Here is a 25,500-nt window from a genome sequence, read left to right as displayed (position 1 = left end):
AGAGAGGCATCAGCAACTTCCCTGGGCGACCCCAGCAGGGCTTCAAGTAGGGGTCACCCCAAAACACACAGGGCTAGGAAGGCGAGTTGGTAGTCACCCTCATCAGCCAGCCGGAAAGATACCTGGTTCCAGCCTGGTTCATCCCAGCTACGTCCGGGTTACTCACCCTGTCAAGAACTGTGAGTAAAAACCCTGAAAGACTGCCTGGACTGTGTTTGAGTAATTCTGCGCCTTGTGGTTCCACCCACTTACACAGGGCCCTGGGGCTTGCCTCACTCTCGGGAAGCCACTACAACTGACTGCACCCACCATCAGCCCCAGGCACCCCTTAATCTGCAGTGGTGGTCACCCTGACCGCAATATCGAGCGTGGCATCACGAAAATCCTAAAGAGAAGGTTCCCTACCTGTGACCAGACCATCCCACGTGGAGTCCCTGAAGGTAATGCACCGACACAACACCTGTGGGGCTTCACAGTAGGGCTCGGCCCCAGGGAGGATGGTAGGTGGGGTCGCCTATGGCGAAGTGGCGCGATGTTGGAAGCACTGACAGTAACGTGATGACACAGAGGGTGCATTTCAAGATCTCTACTCACTGGAAGCACACTGCCATTGGAGCACCGAGCTACACTGCAATGGGTCTCAGCCAATCCTGGATACTTCGGAGGTCGTGGCCGGTGTTTCCCTCTGTGCGTCTCCTTTCAACGGTTTCCCTCCACCCCAGCTCCTGGGATGTGGAACGAGTCACGGATGCCTTCTGCACTCCCCGTGAACCCTGGGATCCCCATTCTTTCCTAAGAACCCGGGTCAAGCCTCCGGCTCCAGACCACGGGTCCCGAACTGTCCGTGTCTCCGCTTATCTCCTCCTGACTTCGACCTGGCACTTGCTGTGCCCGGAACAGACTCACTGTTCTGTGAGATGGCTCTTAACTACCCCAGTTGGTGCCCTGCCTCCCAGATTCCTGAACTAGTGGGCCAGAGGTCCCATGCCTCGTGATGGCTACCCCAGCACCTACCCTAGCCCAGTCCCAGTGGAAGAACTCCCGTGTTATGTGTTGGTTGAGTGTGTTGTTTACCGGTAACGACCTCGTCCATATCCGAGATGAATACCGCACCTCTGGTGAGGTGCAGTACCCTGTGGCGCCTGAAGCTGCAGGGGCACCACACTTGTCCTGTCGGTCTATCTAGATGACCATACTCCCTTGACACTCCCAACTCTTGCTTTCTCAAAATCATGCATTTTTAATCAAAAAAGGCAATAGGCTCTTACCACATGGAAAAATGTACCCAAAACATAATAATCAGACATTCTTACAAATTAGGGTGCAATTGTGTAACGTAGTGTAGGGAGGTAAACATGGGTGAGGTTCTTATCTCTTACTGTCACAAGGAGGTTTTTACAAACATCGCCAACTATCATACTGGTGGCAGGCTCTGAGGAGACTACAGATTCTGGAACTCTGCCTGCTACCTTCTCTCATGTCTGTGATCAGTGCAGGCAGACTAGGGTATCAACTCACAGACTTGTAGTTGATAGACAGGCGAGCAAGAGTTAATCCCTGCTGGGCTGCTTGTTAGTCTCCTTTGATCACATGTTGTGGGGAAGTCAGTCACATTCACTCCCCTACTTTATATGCTGTCTGGACCAATCCTTTAATGCCAGCTATAGCTTCTCTACACTGGTCTGGTGAGGTGTTGTGATCCAGACTTACTGGTGATGTAGTACTTTGTTGCTGTGAGCAGTTGTGATGTTAACCCTTGTTGTCCTTTTGTTGCTGCCTCCTGTCTCTTGCTTTTCTCCTTAGCCTTTAACTGTTTTTTTTCCCATTAGTTTGCAGTTTGTCTGAGTTTTATTTTTCCTTCTGTCTTTATCTGTGTTGCCATCACACTCCAGCCTTTTCCTTCCATGGAGGGTACAGTTTAGTTCTGGTCATGAGAATACTAAGGCACGGGACTCCGTAATCTCCTCTATCAGATCAGGAGGTTAGGGATAGCATAGGGTTCCCTAATGCGAGGGACAATATAGGAGCCACTTGTCCCTCGCTATTCTAGTCACCTTGTGACACTTACACCCCGACACGTAACATGAAGGTCCTGGCTCAGTGTGTGGACTTCATATAAAGGGGAGCTACGCCTTTGCAGGTCTCATGATGCCAGTGAATTTGGCTGGCCAGAACCAGATGTTGTACCGTTCAATGACAGAGACAGCACTCAAAAATAAACTTTTTGCTAAACGATAACTTTATGAGGACTATAAACAGGGGATACCAGGTACAGTACACAGCTTAAAGAAAGTTTCCTTCACAATACAAATCATGTCTACACAGTCTCAATTCCATTCTCTTAACTTGCTTGAACTCTGTTTCCAATGGTTCGCCTGCCTTCACCACAACCCAGCTCAGTACTACAGTGCAGATAGTGAGAGTCCTATTCTCAATCCGTGATTCTTCTCTGTTAAAGGAATTAGTTGCCAATATGGCCTGTATTTAGCTTCTCTACCACTGATGCTTTGGAACACCCACCCAGGGCCTGATGTTCTGTATTCCGTCCTGGCCCATTACCTCTCTGAGTTATAAACTTTGGGCCATACTGCTAGGCATCCTGTACCAGGACCTGTCTCCAGTTGGCCATGCTGTCCTTTTATCTGTTTTCCTTCCTCTTTTCTCATGATCATGCCATCCACTGTCTCGGTTTCCCCTCACATCAGGGACACTCACGCCATCCGGATGTGCTCACTAGTCAGGCCTTAGGGGTACTTTACAAGCTGCGACATCGCTGCCGATATATCGTCGGGGTCACGTCGTTAGTGACGCCAATCCAGTGCCGGTAGCGACATCACAGCGTGTGACACATATGAGCGACGATCAACGAGCACAAAAACGTGCAAAATCTTTGCTCATTGACACATCGTTCATTTCCATAATATCGGTGCTGCTGCAGGTACGATGTTGTTTGTCGTTCCTGTGGCAGCACACATCGCTATGTGTGACACCGCTGGAACGACAAACATCTCCTTACCTGCGTCCACCGGAAAAGGAGGAAGGAAGGAGGTTGGCGGCATGTTTCGGCCGCTCATCTCCTCCCCTCCTTTTCTATTGGGCGGCAGTTCAGTGATGCTGCTGTGATGCTGAACGAACTGCCCCCTAGGAAAGGAGGCGGTTCGCCGGTCACAGCGATGTCGCAGAGCAGGTATGTGCGTGTGACGCTGCCGTAGCGATAATATTCTCTACGGCAGCGATCGACACACATCGGCCGTACGACGGGGGCGGGTGCAATCGCGCTCGACATCGCCAGCAATTGCTAGCGATATCGCACCGTGTAAAGCCTGCCTTCGGTCTGCTATTACTGCACGCTGGGCACTACCTGATCTCTTGACATGAAACCATCTCTCCATTCACTTTAACCCCTCCCAGTCTAAGCTAGTGCCAACATTAACCATAACTCTTCCTAGTGTCAGGCAAAATATAATCTATCACCAATAACGCATGTCACAATACACATTACACATTATAATCCCCTTACACTAGATAGTGTATATGCCAAATGGACAGGTTCAACTGATATTCCTCTAATGGGTGTAGGTACTTTAAGCCCTTATGGATGATGGGTCCTCTATGGAGATAAGTAAATCTCCCGAAATTTATTTCAGGGACATTTTCTTGATTCGGTCCCAATGAAGAGTGTCACCACTAGGGGGAGCAGGAACTCTGGTGTGTGTAATAGGACAATGAATCTACAAAGTGTCACGGAAGTAAATCACCAAGTGATTCAACAAAGAAGTTGTACAAGCAGGATCAGAGCTACGAGGGAGTAGGCGGGGTCAGTGTCAGGGGCGAGCCAGAGGTTGGGAACCGGGAGAGCAAGCAGTAGGAGGGGGCACAGGGACGGGACAACAAACAGAGAGCAGGAGAGGAAGACTGGAAGGTAAGACAAGACGGAGAGGATGAGTGTCAGGGAGACCGGACTAAACGGGGAGGACAGGAGTTAGGGACATTGGACAAGGTAGCGGGCAGAATCAAGAGAACTTACAGGAGGCAGGCGCGCACACTGCAGAGCATGGTTATAACTGGAGCCGAACCGTGATTCCTGGAATGAGGCACGGAAGGATAAGCTCCTCTCACTGGTTAAGAACAGGGAAACACCGACTGCAGGAGCAGGTGACAAATACAACTCTGCAACAGCAGAGTTCAAACTGAATCGTAACATAAATAAGTAAAAGGGTGGTAAATAATTGAGTACACTATACTCACCTGTTTTAGGCCCTCTTCTATTCTTATGCTGCTTCCTTGCCACAGCTCACTGGACCACCTCACCGGTATTCAGTTCTAATGGTGCTCCCTTCCAGTGCTGAGGCCAGTAATTTGCTTCACGTGGTCATTTGGGAGTTGACATGTTATTGATCTTAGTAAAGGAGTCACCTCCCATGTGATTACATGACGCCAACTCAGTGATAAAAGGCAGCACTGAAAGAACAGCAGATAGGCTTGGAGGACCATAGAGCAACCGCAGGGACAGCATATGGACAAGAGAGTATAATGTATTTTATAATTGTATTCACTTTCCCTGTGTTCAAAAGTAAACAGCAAAATGGAGACTCTCTGTCGGACACTTTATCGAGTTTGTGTGAATCAAGTCCCAACAATTTCATATTTGCCAGAAACTAAAATTGGAGGGAAATTCGTAACAAATTTGAATCATTATGAATACATTCACTCATTTCTAAACCAAGATTATTTAGCAGTTTTGTAGAAATCCAGGGGAGAACATGGTGGAGAACAAATGCTATTTCCATCTGAGCCTTTCAAGGTTGAAAGGAGAAAAACTTCCTCCTGACTTGGACCATTGGTGCTTTGGCTATAGAAACAACAGAAGCAGCTTAGCTATTCTCCTATCTCCAGTGGGTGAGCTAGGGTGGTGGTATAGTGGTGGGTATGTCATCAGGTGTGTTACCTGTTTATGTGTCAGAGCATTCACATACACAGACATCATAAGAACCCATATTTGAAAAAAGCTATAAAAAAAAGAATTTAATTACTCTTGGGAAAAAGAAAATCTACCTTAGGTCTAATACTGTCAAACAACTTAAACAAAACCATACCGTTAAACATAACCAAACTTCTTCTCGCTATAGATAATGACCTAAAAGCATTAAAAATTGACGAAATTTCATGGAGAGGGAAGATTGTATCCTACAAAATAATTAAATTGCTGAAAATTCTCTATATTTTTAGATGTCTACCCATAAATATCCCCAAAATTTGGACAGAAAAAAGCCAGACCCAACTGCAAAAATTTATATGGCAAAATAGGAAATCTAGAATTTCTAAAAACCTACTATTCAAACAAACAAAATGGAGGCATTGGATTACCCAACACACAGTCATATTACTTAACAAACTTATAGAAACAAACACAAAATACATTACTTGGGGAAGTAAAAACCAGCCTTACGGTGAGATGTAGAGATACTCATCCATAATGTGACTTAATTAGTCTTATGGCGGAATTGGTTCTATTATCTATTGGCCTAGATGAATTTAATCTGAATTGTAGGCACATCACAGGTCACATTATCTAAATAATAAAAAAAATTTTAGCAGCCAATTGGAGAGAGACAAAATATATACGAATATAAATTTGCATTAAAGGCGAAATCTTACACAAAATATTCAACAAGATGGAATTTATGGTCGAAAAAAAATGTACTCCAAATCTTAAAATGTTTAATCCTTGATGAGTTATTTATCTAGTTTTAAGGGTAATATAGGTGAATTCTTCCGTTTACTTATCTTGAGATTATATTTTGCAATTTTAGAGTTAGACAAGTTTATGTACAAAAATACAACTAAAAGTTAAGCAAATTGCAGAACTCCTTTTCCTACACAATTCTCCTCCCTTTTGTTTTTTTTTTTGTTTTTTTTTCCTCCCCTCATCCTACCCCCTCCCTGGTTAAAATCTTAAACTTATATAGATTCGACTATAATTTGCTACTTATTTTGCATGTTTTCAACATAACTTGTAAAAATCGTGTGCTGCCCCTGCAGCAGTCGAACTGCTCGGATCCGGGGTTACTGTGACTCGAGGGTCTCCGGACCCGGGGGCTTGCGGCCACTTCAAATCTAAAGGTTGTATTTACAGGGGATGAATGTTTGTGACGCCACCTGCAGGTTGCGGTAAACAGTAAAGGGGAATACCGCTGCTGCCGAAGGGAGTATCGAGGCAGATGGTGTGGGGCAGCCACGTGTCAGTCCCTCTGCAGGTAGGGAAGGCCACGGACAGTGGGGATTTGGTAAACGGGTGGCATAGCCTTGGCAAAGCAGGGTGCAGGGGTCAGATTACTCACTGCGGTACTCGTGGTGGTGGATTAGGTGGAATAAGCAGACACTCACATAGATGGTAAACCAAAGTCTCTAGGTACTGCAGTCTCTACGAGGGGAGCCCATCCAGGTCCCACTCCCACCGGTGTCACTTGGTAAGTCCGGAGCCCTGCCTCCATGCATAAATTGATTAACCGTTGTGGCCCCTCGGCTTGAAGCTTTTGGGACCAGCTACCTGTGTGTATGGCAGCTGTGCTCTTGATAGATGGCACTTGGGATTTCAGTGGGTTGTGTAGTTTGGAGAACCCTATTTCCCGCGTTGTGCTGATGCGTTCAATCTCTGAGCTCTTGGGGAAAGTTCATAAAGAGACTATCCTGAATTATCAGGTTGCGTGAAGCTACTCCCTGATCTAGAGTCCAGTACCCCACCGTGATCGGTACCGGTCCGATTACTGGACTTCTGGTGCTGACCGTTCTCTAGAACTAGGTCTGCTACACCCTCTCCAATACTCTGCGACCGGGTTTCCGATTCCTGTGGTCCCAAACCACCGTCTGCGAAACAACCTGTCGCATCCCTGGGACCTCCAACTCCATAGCTCCTCACTCTTTGAGGGCTAACTCTCAACAACCCTGTCTCCCCTCCCACCAGTCTGCCTGACCCCTAGGCGGGCGGCCCTGCTCCAACCTGACCAACCCACTGGTGTGTCTGTACAGGTCTGGTGTGAGGTGTAGTTGGGATTTGTAGTGTGGGTGTTATTGACACTGATGATGGAAACCTGGAACCATGGGGGTAGGCCCTGCACCCTTGGGGACAAGATGCAGTTCCCTGTAGCACCCTGATGTAGTCAGGGGCGCTACAATTGTATTTCACTTTACATTATAAAAATCAATAAAGTATACATAAGAACCCATAGCAAAACCCAAGATGGGGCCCAGAGAAAGGATCTTAATGCAGAACCCTTCTCACTGGGATGTTATGTTCTATGTCCATTTACTCAGCCCGCAACCTCAAACCCCCTGCAGGTTTAACATGCAATTTATGCTTTTGTTAATGTAACTTATATTTACTCCGAAATGTAAAAAATTCTTCTCTGTGTCTTTATTATATGACCAGAGAGACTCTGGAAAGATTCAGCCAAGTAGAAAATTATATAAAACCGTTTAGTATTCTTTCTGTCCTCCTTCCCACTAAAACACAAATATCCTATTGATTTCACTATCCGTCTTCTGTCATAATAGTAATATCAATTACTGGAGACTCTTTTTTTTGGCCCTGAGCAAGGAAAAAATGTATGGTGACTGGTTGTTGAAATAAATACGTATTTTTCGCTTTATAAGACGCACTTTTCCTCCCAAAAATTTGGGGGGAAAATGGGGGGTGCGTCTTATATAGCGGTACCTGGGGGGTCCTGTCTGAGGCGATCGGGCGGCCGGGTGCCTGTGGCTGCATGTAAGCGGCCGGGTACCTGTGCTTGCCTGCGGTGGCAGCCGGGTACCCGTGGCTGTGTGCGGGCGGCAGCCGGGTGCTGTGTGGGGTCGGCAGTCGGGTACCTGTGCTTGCGTGCGGTGGCAGCCGGGTACCCATGGCTGTGTGCGGGCGGCAGCCGGGTGCTGTGTGCGGGCGGCAGCCGGGTGCTGTGTGCGGGCGGCAGCCGGGTGCTGTGTGCGGGCGGCAGCCGGCTGCCGCCCTCACACAGGCACCCGGCTGCTGCCCTCATACAGCACCCGGCTGCCGCCCGCACACAGCCATGGGTACCCGGCTGCCACCGCACGCAAGTACAGGTACCCGGCCGCTTGCACGCAGGGTGGGCGGGCAGCCTGCTGGCTGCCACTCTGTGCGTGCGGGGCGGGCGGCTGTGCAGCAAGTTACCAGTTGTCTGCAGTCCCACTTTCAAATGATGGCGCCGGTGGAGCTCTTGGATGAGAGCTCCATCTGCGCACGCGCTGCTCCGGGAGTCAGCGCGTGCGCAGATGGAGCCCGTGGATGAGAGCTCCATCTGCGCATGCATCGCTCTGGGCGCCATTACTTGAAACGGGACCGCGGACACACTGGGAAAACACCGCACCCGTCTGCTCCATCACTGAGCAGTCGCCGCCGCTGCCACCACTGAGCAGTCCCCGCCGCTGCCACTGTCTCAGGCGGAGGAGGGGACGCTGCGCTCTCCCACTGCTCGGGTCCGGCCGCTGCTGCGGCTGCTCGGTGGTGACTCGAGTGGTGGGCCGGATCCCGGGGACTCGAGCGGCGCTCCTCGCCCGTGATTGAAAAGGGGGGGGATTGGATTGATTGTGGGGATTTGCTATTGTCCGTGACGCCACCCACGGTTGTGGTGATTTTGGTGACACCACCGCTGCTCTAGACGGGGATCCCGGGAGCGGTGACTGGGAGAAGCTTTGTTGTTATTTCTCCCCTCCGTGGGTAGGGGGGTTGGTTGTCCCGGGGCCCGGTGATGGGGTAGGGATGGATGGCAGGCGGGTTATGAGGCCTGGCGAGGTGCAGGGTCGCAGGGGCAGCGCTGTGCCGCACGGCACGGTGGTACTCTCTCAGCCCAAGGATGAAGACACAGTTCTCGGTAAAACACTCGGCTGGATGGACGGGTCCCACAGACGGCTGCGGTGTTGTTTCTCCCGGCAGGTTGATGGTGACTGCCGTTCCCTGCACCTAAGTACGGTTGATGGTTCCGATGGGTTCCCACCGGTAACCCGCTCCCCAGCTTGGATATGGGCTGGAGGAGCCCCTCTTTGCCCGCAGGCGCTGGCCCTGAGAAACGGTTGCCTTGGCGGTGGCGGTGTCTCCCTCTGTTGGTTGGACTGTTGCCTTCTGTCGGGACTTGACTGTTTGGAAACCCAGGAGGTCCCCTTCACTAACGGATTCGGCAAATTCACGGCAACTCCTAGCCTTGCCAGGGTCCGAAAAGCCCCTGCCAGATGGTGCTGGCTTCTCTTTGTGTACCGGTCCGGTACTGCCAGGCCACCGCCCGCCCACGGTCCTTTCGGTAACTCGGATAGGCCACTCCTGCAGACGGTCACCACCGTCTGCCAACCTTGCTGTTCCGCCCGGGCCACACACCCGGACGCTGTCAGTCAGTTGCTCCACTACTACACTTTCCTCCTTCCACTTTCACTGTCAAAACTAGACTGTCTGTTTTCCCACCTCCAGGACTGTGAACTCCTCGGTGGGCGGGACCAACCGCCTGGCCCACCCCCTGGTGTGATCATCAGCCCCTGGAGGAAGGCAACAAGGGTTTTGTGTCTGACTTCGGTGTGCCTGCTGGGAGTGTGGGGTGAGTGGGTGTTGTGCTCTGTGGCCCCTGGCTTGTCCAGGGCGCCACACCACCACTGAGCAGTCGCCGCCGCTGCCACCACTGAACCGGGACCGCGGACACTCACTGCACCGGCCTGCTGCATGGCTCACCCGCCGCCGCTGCTGCCGCCACCACGGACCCCACGGCTCCTGCCACCACGGACGCCACCACGCCTGCAACCACGGACGCCACGGCACCTGCAACCGCGGACCCCGCTGCCACTAACCCGCCATGCCTCCTGTGACCCCGCTTCACCACCACTGCTGCCCCCCTCCGGTAAGAGAACACCGGAGTATAAGACAGACCTCATTTTTCTTTTTTTTACGTTTTTCTATGTCTAAATTTGGGGTGCGTCTTATAATCCGGTGCGTCTTATAAAGCGAAAAATACGGTACATATATATTGAACTTGCATTATGTGTCTTTAAAAGAAATATTCATTATGTCTTTATTAGGGATAATCGAATATCACAAATATTCGACTTCGCGAATATTCGACGAATAGGTCGCCGCTATGCGAATATTCGATGCGCAATGTAAGTCTATGGGAAGCCAGAATAGTTGCTATTTGGCCACTATTCCGGTTTCCCATAGACTTACATTGCGCATCGAATATTCGCAAATAGTCGAGTAGCGGTGACCTATTCGTCGAATTTGGGCGTAGCCGAATATTTGAGGTATTCGAACATCCCTAGTCCTTAAATGATGAGTCAAAAATCTTGCCTGTAATTATTGCTCTTGATGTTTTACATTATGTTGGGTGACTTGTAAAATAAATTTCAGAGTTTCAAAAATGTTTGTTTAGCATAGCCCACGAATATGCTGTCAGTGAGGTATAAGCCCTGTGCGTGCTACTGCTGCTCTTGGATGGGAGTCAGTTGTCTAGCCAACATGACAGCCAGTAGCTTTCTCATAGAGGACACAGGAGCATTTGGACTTAAAGTGCACTAATCACCAGGATTTTCCTATATAACCTAAAGCCAGTGCTATACTGGCACTATCAGGCTGATTCTATACATACCTTTAGCTGCCAGCTAGGATGTATATGTCGCGGGCGGGGAGGAGGGTGTCAGCACACTACGCTCACCCCTTCTGCTCGGGTGCGGCGGCTGCCGTTGCTCAGTGGTGGCTCGAGCTGTGGGCCGGATCCCGGGGGTTCTCGAGCGGCGCTCCTCGCCCGTGAGTGAAAAGGGGAATTTGGGTGTTGGGATAATGTCCGTGACGCCACCCACGGTTGTGGTGATTTGTAGCACCACCGCTGCTCAATACGGGGATCCCGGGAGTGGTGATGTGGAGCAGCTAGGTGTTGTGTTGCCCCTCCGTGGGTATGGGGTTGGTGATCCCGGGGCCCGGTGATGATGTGAATGATGCAGGGCCTGGTGGGCGCAGGGACGCGGGGGCAGCGCTGTGCCTTGCGGCACCGTGGTACTCACTCAGCCTGAGACGGTGACACAGTTCTCGGTAAACAAACGGCTGGTTGGTCGGTCCCACGGACGGCTGCACTTGCTCTCCCAGTAGGTAGCGGTGATGTCCCTTTTCCTTGCACCTAATGTTGTGTGTTGGTCGCGATGGGTTCCCACCGGTAACCCGCTCCCCGGCTTCAAGCTGGACCGGAGGAGCTCTACTCTTTGCCCGCAGGCGCTGGCCCTCAGAAACTGGTGCCCTGGCGGTGGCGGTGTCTCTGTTGTAAAGGTTGGGCTGTTGCCTTCAATCGGGACTTGGTTGTTGGGGGATCTACGTCCCCTTCACTGACGGATTTGGCAAATTATGGCGACTCCTAGCCTTGCCGGGGTCCGAGAGGCCCATGCCCTGGTGCTGACTGTCCTTTGGTACGCTGCTCCAGACCGCCGGGTCACTACCCGTCCGCGGTCCTTCCAGGAACTTCCAAACGGTCACCCCTTCAAACAATCACCACCGTTGCTGACCTTGCTGACTCTGTCCTGCACACAGCTGGACTCACTTCAAGCTTTCTTTCTGTAACTGTTCTCACTTTCCTTCAGCTTCTCTTACTCCTCCTTTACCACTTCCACTTCACTTCACTACTTTCACTTCCTTAGCTCATCTTAGCTGTTTACTCCTTCACCTCCTAAACTGAACTACTGGTTTTTCCCGCCTGCAGAGCTGTGTCCTCCTCGGTGGGCGGAGCCAACCGCCTGGCCCACCCCCTGGTGTGAACATCAGCCTCTGGAGGAAGGCAACAAGGATTTTGTTTAGCTTTGGTGTTCCTAACTGGGATGTAGGGTGTGATGGTGCAATGACCTGTGACCCCTGGCTTGCCCAGGGCGTCACATATAGTTTTTGAAATACAAGCAAATAAAGTTTGTAAAATAAGCAGCTTCTTGAGTGGCAGCAGCTGCCGATCAGCTAATAGCTGCGGTGGGTATTCATATTGATTCCCACCCCACTGCCTGTCCGTAATCCCATAGGCTAGAAGGACCTGTGCGGATGTCATACCCATGTGACCAGAAGGGGCAGGGCATCAGCCTATTGGCCGAGGGCCCCCCCTTCCAGTCACATGGGTATGACATCGGCACAGGTCCTTCTAGTCACTTAGTAAAACGATTCTATAATAGAATTAGCATAAATAACAGGGGGATTACAGACAAGCAGGGGGAGGGAATCACTATGAATACCCACTTCAGCTATCAGCTGCTGCAGCTGTTGTCACTCAAAAAGCTGCTCATTTTACAAACTTTACTTCCTTGTGTTTCAAAAACTATACATCTTAGCTGAGCACTAAAGGTATGTATAGAATCAGCCTGATAGTGCCAGTATAGCACTGGCTTCAGGTTTATATAGGAAAATCCTGATGATTGGTGTGCTTTAAGAGTTAAGGCCGCTTTACACGCTGTGACATCGCTAGCGAAGTCGCTAGCGATCGCACCCGCCCCCCTCGTTTGTGCATCACGGGCAACAATATCGGAGGTACGCGTCACACATACTTAGCTTCCTAGCAACGTCGCTGTGGCCGACGAACAGCCTCTTTTTTAATGGGGCGGTTCGTGCGGCGTCACAGCGACGTCAATCAGCAGGCCACCAATAGAAGCGGAGGGGCGGAGAGCAGCCGCATTCATGTCACTCCCACCTCGTTGCCGGAGGACGTAGGAACGCTGTTGTTCGTCGTTCCTGGGGTGTCATACGTAGCGATGTGTGCTGCCTCAGGAACGACGAACAACCTGTGTCCAGCACCAGCAACGATATTTTAAAAATGGACGACGTGTCAACGATCAGCGATTTGGTGAGTATTTTGCATCGTTAGCGGTCGCTCGTACATGTCACACGCAACGACGTCTCTAACGAGGCCGGATGTGCGTCACGAATTCCGTGACCCCAGTGATATCTCGTTAGCGATGTCGTTGCGTGTAAAGCGGCCTTTAGACTCATAGGTTTAAATTTGTATTTCTATGTACCATAATTCTGTAGGATGTGGACATTCCAAAGTGTATAGCTTATGATTGTTGTACCAAACCAGTGAATTAACGAAAGACAAAGGGAACATAGAATTATCACGGGGATAAGCCAGACCAAAGAAAACCATGGGTTCCAGCCTCTGGTAGAAAAATTGCTAAAACATTACCGTAACTTTATTCCATCATTAAAAAGAAAGGAACGATACCAACCATGGTGTGGGGATACAGAAACCACAAGACAACGCGTTTTGAATTCAATCCAGTGCTCTTTTTCAAGCAGTTGGCTTAAAAAAGAAAGCTGGATTGTGTTTGAAACGCGTTGCCTTCTACTTTCTACAGTGCTCATCTTTTTGAATGATGGAATAAAGCTCATGTTTTAGCAATTTTTCTACCAGAAGATGGAACCCCTGGTTTTCTTCAATATTGCTCCACGCTAGTCAGATCGTTGTTCCCTGCATACTGAATTGCATATAATACAATGCGCTGGTTTTCTCTTTTCTTATTTGGAAAAGTCAGACTACTGGTTAGATAAAGCAGAAAAAAATCAAATCTTCAGGGATGTATTGTATACCTTTGTGTTAGACAAAGAATAGTGGAGTCCAGCCTAACTGAACATGTGTGCAAAGGTTAAGCCTACTCTTGTTCGATAAAATCTGGGTGCTATAAGATAATGTGTTCCATGGGCTTTCACAAATGAAATCATGCTGATTATAAGGTATTATTTTTTCTCTACCCTGTTGATATCCTATATGTGTGACACCCTGGACTAGTCAGGTAGTCACAGATAGCGCCCCGCACAACACCAGTCCCACACAAGGTAACACCAGCCAAACCATAAACCCAAGTCACCTCCCTCAGTGCTTGATGGACACACCAAGGGGGCGGAGCCAGGTGGTTGGCCATGCCCACCGAGGAGTTCAGAGGGCCTGATGCAGGAAACAGACAGTTGAGTTGTCAGTCAGGCAGACTGCCGGTACTGACCCGGGGAACCGACTCGGAAACCGGAGCACACAGGGGGGTACTCAGACCCTAAAACGAGGTCCAGAATCCACTGGACCGAGTTAATTCACTGATTGCGGTCTGGACTATAGGTCCTTTCCCACCCAAGTCCCGACTGAAGACAACAGCCCACCGAGGGGGATAGAAAGCCACCACACAGTCAGAGAGATCCCACGGGCCAGAGTCTGCGGGCAAACGGGCTCCTCCGACATATACAAAGCCGGGGAGTGGTCTCCCGTCGCTGAAGCGCAGGCAGTCTACACATACACTACACGGTGCAGGAGAAAGGCAAAGACCACCGAACCGGGTGGGGGACCAGACACAGCCGGCTGCGGGCACCGACCTCCATCAACTTTGTTTACCAGAGACTTGTGTGTGTCAATAACAGTGAGTACAACAGTGCCGTCCGACCACGCAACGCCCTGCACCGCCCAGCTACTCTACCCAACGGGTCCCGGGGCCATCATCCCTGCCCACGGAGGGGTTAACATCTTGCTGCATCACCATCTCCCCCGGGTACCCCGTAACCGCAGCGGTGGTCTCTACACTTTCACTACATCCCGTAGGTGGCGTCACGAACTCAAACACGGCTCCGGCCGTACACCTACCTACCACCCCCCTAAGTAGCGCCAGCACCCTTTCAGAGCGAAGTGACCCCTGGTCCGGAGGCGCTCGAGCCACCCACCGAGCCTGGATCCGAGCGGCTCGGCTGCAGCCGAGCGCGGGGTGGTACATATGCATATCTATATGTATTTTTTAATATGTTTTGAAATAAGAAATACTGTATTATTTAGATTAGCCATTGGGTGTGAGTCTAATTGTTCTTGCAAGTTGCAACCTTCAGTCTATTGTAAAACATGCAGTTGGTCACCTACTTCATACCTGCTCAAGAATAGGCTCTTAAGAAGTAAAGTAATACAAAACTGAAGAGTACACAGAGTTTTCTTGTAGTTTATAACCAGGGCAACACATACAGTCATAGCCGAAAGTGTTGGCACCTTTGAAATTGTTGCAGAAAATTAAGTACCGTATTTTTTCATTTTATAAGACGCACCGGATTATAAGACGCACCCCAAATTTAGAGACAAAAAAGGTAAAAAAATAAAAATGGGGTCAGTCTTATACTCCGGTGTTGTCTTACCAGAGGGGGGCAGCAGTGGTGGTGAAGCGGGGTCACAGGAGGCAGAGGTTGTGCTGGCAGCCGCGGCGCGTCAGTGGTGGCAGCGGCGGTCAGTGGCAGCAGCCGTGGCAGGTCCGTGGCATTAGCAGCAGCGGGTCAGTAGTGGCAGTAGCGGCGGCAGGTGAGTGGTGGAGCAGGCCGGTGCGGTGAGTGTCCCAGTCTGTCCACGGTCCTGGTTCAAATGATGGTGCCTGGAGAGGTGCATGCGCAGATGGAGCTCTCATCCAAGGCACCATCATTTCAAACTGGGAGTGTGATGCCCTGGCAAAACCAGGTAGTCACAAATAGGCTCCTGCACAACACAGTTCCCTCATTAGGAAACACACAGCCAACCATTAAACCCTAGTCACCCCCTTAGGGACAGATGGACACACCAGTAGGCGTGGCCAGGCGGTTGGTGCGTGCCCAGCCAGGGGTCTAGACAACCCAGGGTGGGAAAACAGGCAGTTAAGTTCAGTTTAGTCTGCAGTTCAGTTTGGAGAGGAGTGTGGGCTGGAGCAAGGGGTAGCTCCAGCAGTCAAATCCAAGTTGAACGGTACCAGGGTAGGAGCCCTGGTGCCACTGGCTAGGAGGCAGACGGTGGTCTCCGTCAGCAGGAGACGGGAAGACGGCTCGGTGGAACCGAGGTGGACCGGGCCAGGGTTGTAGCCCGCCGGTACCGACACGGGGAACCGACCTGGAAACCGTAGCACAAAGGGGGATACTCGGATCCTGAAGCCAGAAGCCAGAATCGACTGGAGCTGGTTAATTAACCGATTGAGGCCAGGACTAGAGGTTCAGTCCCACCCAAAGTCCCTCATAGAAGACAACAGCCCACCAATTAGGGATAAGAGGTCACCGCCAAGGCCCATAGATCCCACGGGCCAGCGTCTGCGGGCACGGCTCCTTAGGCCACATCCAGCCGGGAGCGGACTCCTACGTTTCACACTAGGAAGTCATTTCTACTTAAAGCAGTGCAGGAAAAGGAGAAAGACCACCAGCTGGGTGGGGGACCAGAACGCAACCGGCCGCGGCACCGGCCACAATCACCTTGGTTTACCAGAGACTTGTGTGTGTTTCTAACTGTGAGTACACCAGCACCCCCTGCGGTTGCCATCCCCTGCATGCACCAATTGGGTCCCGGGGCCACCATCCCTGCCCACGGAGGGGTTAACAACTCGCTGCACAACATCTCCCCTGGGTGCCCCGTCACAGCAGTGGTGTCGTCACGAACTCAATACGGCCCAACCCATACACATACGTCCCTCCATTTATTTGGCGTGTTCACGAGATCTCTGGGTCCGGAGACCCTCGAGCCACCACCCCTGAAGGTCCGGACCCGAGCAGCGGCGGCTGCTAGCACGGGGGCGGCACAGGAGCGCGGACACACTGGGACACCTGCCGCACAGCCACCTGCTCGCACTCACAGAGTGGCAGCCAGTAGGCCGCCTGCCCACCCGCACAGAGAGGCACCCGGCCTCCAGGACAATGAGGCAGCCAGCTCTGACAGGCACCTGGCTGCCTGCACGCAGCCACAAGCACCCGGCTGCCCGTACGCAGCCACAGGCACCCGGCTGCCCGCACACAGCCACAGGCACCCAACCGCCCGAATGCAGCCACAGGCACCCAACCACCCGAATGCAGCCATAGGCACCCGGCTGGCTGCATGCAGCCACAGGCACCCGGCTGGCCGCACGCAGCCACAGGCACCCGCCCGTCCGAACGCACCCGGTCGCTGCACAGACAGCTCCCTGGTAAGCTATATTCGGATTTTAAGATGCGCCCCTCATTTTCCTCTTAAATTTTTGGGAGGAAAGTGCGTCTTATAAACCGAAAAATATGATATTTCCAACAGGAAGTTATTGAAATTACATGTTTTGTTACACACATATTTATTTCCTTTGTGTGTATTGGAACTAAAAAAGGCAAAAAAAAAGGCAAATTGGACATAATTTAATACAAACCCCAAAAAGGGTCAGGACAAAATTATTAGCATCCTCAACTTAATATTTGGTTGCACACTCTGGAATAATTAACTGCAATCAATCGCCTCCTATAACCGTCCACAAGCTTCTTATAACCTCTCAACTGAAATTTTGGCCTTTTCTTTTGCAAACTGCTCCAGGTCTCTCATATTTGAAGGCGTCTTCTCCTAACAGCAATTTTAAGATCTCTCCACAGGTGTTCAATGAGATTTAGATTGTGACTCATTGCTGCCACTAGGAAGCACAACTAAACTGTGAAATTCGGGTTTCGTACCAGATACTTAGTGTCTGGGTCTGAAACTCGAACAAGGACTTTTCACAGAAGTATATGTCCAAGTTCAGCGTTCAGCTGCTGTTCAGATACTGAACAAAGTTTGCTCAAAGGCTTCAGCACAGCTAATCAACAAGCTTTTCGGCATTGGGAATATGCCTGTACACTGCTGTGAACAAATTAAATTAAAAATTTTAAAAATTGTGTTGGGTCCCCTTATTTTTGATAACGAGCGCAGATAAAGTACACAGCTGAGGGCTAGTATTATGAGGCTGGAAGAACCATGGTTATTGGGCCCTTCCCAGCCTAAAAATGGCAGCCCACAGGCACCCCTGAAATGACGCATTCATTAGATGTGCCATATCTGGTGCTTTGCCCGACACTTCCCAATTGTCCTTATGCGGGAGTAAATGGGGTAGTACTTTTGGGGTTGATTTCAGCTCTGAATTGACAGCTGGCATCAAGCCTATCAGTTAGGAATGTAGAGGCATCTATCAGACACCCCTTTTACTAATCGAGTAAGTGTACAGTTAAAAAAAACAAGAAAAAAATAGTATATTTGAATTAAGACTCTCCAACATTCCCTTGTTCTCCAATTTATTGATTAAAAAGAAATTGTTGAAGTTCCGACATAATCCAGTGGTGTAATGTCCCACAACATATGTCAAATCCTATAAAGCTTCGTTCTGAGAACATTCTCAGAATGAGTCTCCATAGGTCACTTGTGGTCAGTGGTAGAAATGGAATTTCTCAGGAGCACAAGACTTTATGGGATTCGATGTACATCGTTTGATCTTACACCATTGGATTACATCAGAACTCTGCCATTTTCTTTTTAATCAATACATGACCGAGAGAGTGTGGAGGAGTCTTTATGCATCATTGGATTACGTCGGAACTTTGAAGATTTTTTTTTAAATTAATAAACTGGTGAATGAGAGAGTGTGAAGAAGCCTTTATTCATATACACATTTTTTTTTCCTGTGTGTGTTTTTCAACTGTACATATACTCGGTTAGTAATGGGGGTGTCTGATCTGATAGACACCTATCCATTACTAACCCCTGGGCGTGATTTGCAGCTAACATCAATCCCAAAAATAGTACCATGATTGCCACCACACCAGGGGGACCTCACATCATTTTTTTATTTATTCCCTATCCACATTTGTTTGCAGGGCAATTGTACTGCTCTTTCCCCTCCTTTTGCATCCCCCTAACTTCTAATACTACTATTTTAAAGCGATTTTACAGCAACAAAATTCAGGTCCCCATTGACTTATATTGGGTTCAGGGTCAAATCCGGATCTCAAACTAAACTTTTAACTAAAGTCTTGCCAAACCCAATGAACCTGAACATCCACGGATCTGCTCATCCCTACTGGCCACTTCAGAACTTTCCAGTGCTTTGTTTCCATCCATTTCTGGTGCTTTTTGAAGCATGTTTGCGGCCATTGTCCTGCTGGAAGACCCACAACCTATGATGCAAACCAAGCTTTCTGGCACTGAGCACTACAATGCGACCCAAAATTCTTTGATAATTTTCAGATTTCATGATGCCTTGCACAGAGTCAAGGCACCCAGTGCCAGAGGCAGCAAAACAACCCCAAAATATCTTTGAACCTCCACCATATTTGACTCTAGGTGCTGTGTTGTTTTCTTTGCAGGCCTCATTCCATTTTCGGTAAACAGTAGAATAATGTGCTTTACCAAAAAGCTCTATCTTGATCTCATGTTTCCACAAGACACTTTCCCAGAAAGATTTAGACTTACTCATGTACATTTTGGCAAACTGCAGTCTAGCTTTTTTTATATATCTATGTAAGCAGTGCGGTCCTCCTGGGTCTCCTGCCATTTAATTTCATTCAAATGTCGACGGATAGTTCGCGCTGACACTGATGCACCCTTAGCCTGCAGGATAGCTTGAATTTCTGTGGAACTTCAGTGTGGCTGCTTACCCACCATCCAGACAACTTCTCTATTTTTTGTATCTTTTTTTCAGGTGTGATTTTCATATTGCCCCCACCTGTTACTTGCCATAGGTGAGTTTGGATGAGCATCACATGCTTGAAACAAAGTTGTTTACCCACAATTTTGGAAAGTTTGCAACAATTTTGTCTAGCCATTTTTTGGGAAATTTGTGTGACTTTATGTCAAATTTCCCTTTTTTATCTCTATTTTTTGTGTTGTTCCAATACACACAAAGTAAATAAACGTGTATGATGAGAAAACATGTAATTGCAATAATTTTTGGGAGAAATAATTAATTTTCTGGAATTTCAAGGGTGCCAACACTTTTGGCCATGACTGTAGATCAATATTGAAGCGGTCTACATAAATTGAATCATAGTTGTAATTAATGATGTTAGCTAAAGAAGAGGCGGCCAATACAGCCCCTTATCCAAACTGTCTTTCGTTTTATAGCAGTCAGTTGTAATGCTTGTCCGGCATAAATGTTGGGATGTTTCCAATCAATTTCTACTTGGGAGAGCTTGTACAATAAATGTTAATGTGACTCAATAGTGAACATGAAGTCTTTGAGGTCATATGTAAGGGATCAAAACTAGTCAAATGTTTAGTAAAATTAAAGGGGATATTTCAATAAGGATTCATTGGAGGTAACCCTAAGTAAAGGCCCCGTCACACACAGAGATAAATCTTTGGCAGATCTGTGGTTGCAGTGAAATCATGGACATATTGTTCCATTTGTACACAGCCGCAAACCTGGCACTGATTGTCCATAATTTTACTGTAACCACAGATCTGCAGCAGATTTATCTCTGTGTGTGACAGCGCCTTAAGAGCGGTTACCACTCTCATCTCTATAAGTAGGTTTAAAAATTGCCAACCACTATTTTAAAGGAAACATTTGCTCAGAGAACTTGTCAACTCCTTTTCTTAGTAGAGGACGACTGAGCTGCTTCTTTTCTGAGCATGCTTCTCCAGAACCTTGCCAGTCGTACATTCTGGTTCTGAAGTTGTCCTGTTGGTCTGTGTTTCTGCATGTGTTCTGATTTTTGTTTCTTGACTCTGGACCGTTGTTTGACTTCTCTCTGCCCTCTCCCTGTTCCTGTCATGACCTCCTTGCTTTTAACCTCGAGCGATTACCTGACCATGTCCCAGTTTTCTCCCTGAATCTATTACGTACCCTCTGGGATTTTTGACCCTCGGATTTTGACCTGACTATGCTTCTGTGTACTCCCTGTTACCAGACCCTGGATTGCCTGACTACTCTTCCGTCTGTACTATCCGTAAGTAGTGACTTGCATTACATATTGACTTTGTTTAATGAAAGGCAAAAATACCACATCTCTAATCAACCAAATAAGTATAATAAATCATTACCCATAGCAAAGAATGGAATTCCCAGCAGAGTTGAGTTATATCTTCCACCCGTTACGAAAAATATCCCTGCAGCTGTGACAATGGAGATACAAATAGTGAGTACTCCCAGTAGACCCAAGAAAGGCTTGCTACGGAGACAGTCCTTCATAGAGCTGGAGAGAGTGGCAGCCAGGAGAACCATCATAAGACTCACCACAATCTTACTTCTAGACAACTCTATGGTTTTCTGAAAGTCTCTGAGCAAACTAAAAGATGTAATCGAAAACATCTGGATATCTGGATGTTCTTCTTGCAGCTGGTAAATAAGTGTGCAAAATTCAGTTTCCCACTGCTCGTTTATGTGGTCTTGGGTAGCAGAGCCATAGTTCTGGAGGTAGTAGGTCATTTGAATGGCTCTTGCAGACTTAACTCTTTGATCCTTACTGTTTGGGACTTCCGCAACACCCCCCAACTGGTGTCCAATGAAACTCTGTCGTCCATTCTGAAAAAAAACAAAAAAGAAAAAGAAAACAATGGAATTATAGGTCAGTAAGAAATAAGAAATATATAGAAGATAAAAATTCAACAAATATAATAACTCACCATGGGCACTAATATTTTTGCAACTATTGAATTAAAAAAATATATATATACTACAGTTCAAAAGTTTAGGGTCACTTAGATATTTCCTTATTTTTGAAAGAAAATCATTTTTTTTTTCAATGAAGCTAGCATTAAATTAAACAGAAATATACTCTATACATTGTTAATGTGGTAAATGACTATTCTAGCTGCAAACGTCTGGTTTTTAATACAATAGCTACATAGGTGTATAGAGGCCCATTTCCAACAACCACCACTACAGTGTTCTAATGGTGCATTGTGTTTGCTAACTGTGTTAGAAGGCTAATGGATGTTTAGAAATCCCTTGAAAACCCTTGTACAAGTATGTTAGCACAGCTGAAAACAGTTTTGCTGATTAGAGAAGCTCTAAAACTCATCTTCCTTTGAGCTAGTTGAGAATTTGGAGCATTACATTACTTGTTTCCATTAAACTCTCAAAATGGCCAGAAAAAGAGAACTTTCATGTGAAACTCGACAGTCTATTCTTGTTCTTAGAAATGAAGGATATTCCATGTAAGACATTGCTAAGAAACTCAAGACTTCCTACAATGGTGTGTACTACTCCCTTCAGAGGAGAGCATAAACAGGCTCTAACCAGAGTACAGCAGAAGTGGCAGGCCCCGCTGCACAACTGAGTAACAAGACAAGTATATTAGAGTCCCTAATTTTGTCTTGGCGTGCACAGTTTGATGCTTATTTTTGATATCTATCAAGACAAAGTGAAAAACGAGTGGACTTTTTTGACCCATATTGCTCATGTTCCACATTGGCCAATAAAGTCAACTAATTTTGCACTTTATCTTTTTGGTGCGCTGACTCTATTTATTTGTTTTATTTGGTAGACTTGTCAAGCAAAATCGTTGCAAAGCCCCCAAAGCTATCACCAAAACCTGTACTTTACAAATCCAAACAAACATCACTCTAAAGTCAGATGGTGAGAAAACAGATTTTAATGAAACTCATGCAAGGTTTCAGCTTAACATATCAGAGCATTTAAAACATTTATCTACAGAGGCATGCAAAAGTTTGGACATCCCTGGTCAAAATTACTGTTATTGTAAACAGACAAGCAAGTTGAAGATGAAATCTCTAAAAGGCATAAAAGATCACACATTTCCTCATTTCCTTTATATTTTATGCAAAAAAGAAATTAAACATTTTCATCTTTTACATTTTAAATATTCCAAAGAGGAAAATGGGCAGAGGCAAAAGTTTGGGCACCCTTGGAACTTTGTGTGCTCAGATAACTTCAAACCTTAATTACCTTGTTACTGTTATGACATGTTTACCACCATCATTAGGAAAGGCCAGGTGATGTAATTTTTACAACTTTATAAAAACCCAGCCTCATCTAACCTTGTGCCAAAAAACAGCAGCCATGGATTCTTCTACGCAGCTGCCTAGCACTCTGAAAATGGTGGAGACCCACAAAACAGGAGAAGGCTATAAGAAGATAGCAAAGAGTTTTCAAGTTGCCCTTTCCTCATTTTGAAAAGTAATTAAGAAATGGTAGTTACCAGGAACATTGGAGGTCAAGATAAGGTCTGGAAGACCAAGCACAATTTCTGTGAGAGCTGTTTGTAAGATTCCTAGAGAGGCAAATCAGAATCCCCTGCGTGACTGCAAAAGACATTCAGGGAGATTTAGCAGATTCCGGAGTTGTGGTACATTATTCTACTGTTCAGACACACTTGCACAAATATAGCCTTCATTTCATGGAGGAGTCATCAGAAGAAAACCTCTCCTGGGTCCTCACCCTAAAATTCACCATCGGAAGTCTGCAAAAGAACTACTAAACAAGCCTGATGCATTTTGGAAAAATGTCCTGTGGACCAAAGAACTCTTTGGTCACAATGATCAAAAGTATGTGAGGATAAAAAAGGACACAGAATTTCAGTAAAATAACAATTCACCAACTATTAAGCATGGGGTTGGATCAATCATACTTTGGGGTTGAGTTGCATTCAATGGCACAGGGAACAGTAGAGGGAGGAATGGATTCAATGAAATTTCAACAAATTCTTGTTGCAAACAAAACACTGTCCGTAAAAGAAGCTGATGTTGAAAAGATGATGCAGTGTGCCCAAACCTCTACAACAGCCCAGTTGACATTTTTGTTAATTTAAAAATGTAAAATATCAAAAAAAAATTTTGTTTTGTCTAAAATACAAAGGAAAGGTGTCATCATTAACTTTGTCTTTTAGAGATCATTTCATCTTCAACTTGCTTAACTGTTCACAATAACAGTAATTTTGACCAGGGGTGCCCAAACTCTTGCATACCACTGTGTCTATCTATCTATCTATCTATCTATCTATCTATCTATCTATCTATCTATCCCTCTATCTATCTATCTATCTATCTATCTATCTATCTATCAGGAATATTGTGAAAAATATGATGAGAAATATGACATTCCTACATGTCAGTCAGCTGTGGCTTTTCATTTACTCACCGTCTGCCCTGCAGCAAGGAGGAATCACCCAGATATGGTCACCAAATGACCAGGAGACAGAATTCAATTAAGACTAAACAAGATGCTCCAGCCACAGAAAGTCCCCCCTACTGACAAGGTAATTCAGCTAGGGGGTGGGGGTGGGAAATTGCATGATTCAGTAAAACTTCAAATACATTTTCCAGTCAGGAAGGCTACTGTGTAAGAGCTACAATACTGTGAAGCACTTCGCTCCCACAGATAGGGCAGGCATATTTCCGGCTTTACGACAGTGAGATGCACGTCACACATATTTTTTGATAATAGTGTGATGTGCAGATCACCCATAATTAATAATTGGCTGCAGGAAGACATTAGGCGCCCCATGTTTCCTATTCATAGACAGATCAAATGATAACTAGAAATATGATGGTCATATTTTCCATGTGGGACATTCAGGGGTGAAGATATGGGGAAAACTGCCAAATTATAACTTTCTGGAAAAAGAAGACGCATCCCATGTCCAACTCTGTCTTAGTAAGAATAGTAATTGCAGTGCACTCTTATAGAATGCAAAAGTAATATTTAATGGATCTATAACGAACACTATGTACAATTTCAACAGGTAAACTACGACATAACTGTGCCGTTTCGATCCAATATGGTCTTAATCATACAGTCGCTTTGTTGTATGTGTGTTAAATGGCTTATTTTTTCAATCAATAGAATGCCACAAGAAGAAAACTAATTATCAGGTAAAGAGCACCCATCCACCTTCTTTACCTGCTAACTAGTTTTCTTCTTGCGGCATCCTATTGATTAAACATGTTGCGTCACATGTGGGAAAGTCCTAAGGAACCAGTGGCTCCAAGCGCCCCCTCTGTTTAGCCAGCACCAGGCTTAATCATATGGAACAATAATTTTTATTCAAACAGGAGAACACACCACAGAGGAATCGGTATTACACCCATATATAAGCGCTCAGGTTACAAAAATAGTTATTTGCCTATATTTAAGAATATAAAAAATACAAGATAATTCGCGATATACAAATTTTTTTTTTTTAAATCACCGTATAATTAATGGAGATCTTACTGATAATTGTCCTATCATGTAGAATTAAGTTGTATTGATGTCCTAACATAACGTTGACGTATTTCAACACGCCACCCATTCACAACATGATTAAACTATTGGTCCAGGCCTGTATATTAGTGGCAACATACATGCCCCTCTTGAAAGCAAGAGCGAAATGTACGTCGGGGTAGAGGAAAGGTTTATCCACCGCTCAGGTAAAATGCCTCTTAAATTAATTTTACTTTATACTTTTGAACTGTTGTATAACTTTAGTGGTTCGGTTTGATTTGATATCCCTCTGCTATCAGTGGGGCGCCGCTACTAGTGTGATCTTTGGATTCATAATTTTGTCACGGGACGGGTCAGTGATTTTAGTGTGCTTGCCCATCAGCAGATCAGTGAGTCTGGACCGTTGCCATTTATGCGATCTCTGCACTTACGATTTGTTTTTGATATGGTTGATTTTTGGAACTCCGTTCATTCATCGGCTGATTGGTATAGTGCCATTCTTTACGGCGGCCATTTGGTTTTATTATAAGTGGATATATTTGCACGGGTTTCCACCTGGGTTCAATCGGGAAAGTGAATTTATAGCTATTTGGA

General features: G+C 47.0%; 1 protein-coding gene across 1 annotated transcript in view; it reads right to left on the bottom strand.

Annotated features, from left to right (window-relative positions):
• The window catches only part of PTCHD4 (patched domain containing 4), a 247,954-nt gene that overhangs the window by 71,914 nt on the left and 150,540 nt on the right, over positions 1-25,500 (bottom strand). Inside the window, exon 2 of the mRNA XM_075341166.1 lies at positions 20,784-21,264. Within this exon, the coding sequence (XP_075197281.1) occupies positions 20,784-21,264 (481 nt within the window). The remainder of the gene's footprint in view (positions 1-20,783; positions 21,265-25,500) is intronic.

This window comes from Anomaloglossus baeobatrachus, chromosome 3, assembly GCF_048569485.1.
Source record: "Anomaloglossus baeobatrachus isolate aAnoBae1 chromosome 3, aAnoBae1.hap1, whole genome shotgun sequence".
Taxonomy (NCBI): domain Eukaryota; kingdom Metazoa; phylum Chordata; class Amphibia; order Anura; family Aromobatidae; genus Anomaloglossus; species Anomaloglossus baeobatrachus.
The sequence above is the reverse complement of the archived record's forward strand: the minus strand, read 5'-3'. Positions and strand labels throughout refer to the sequence as shown.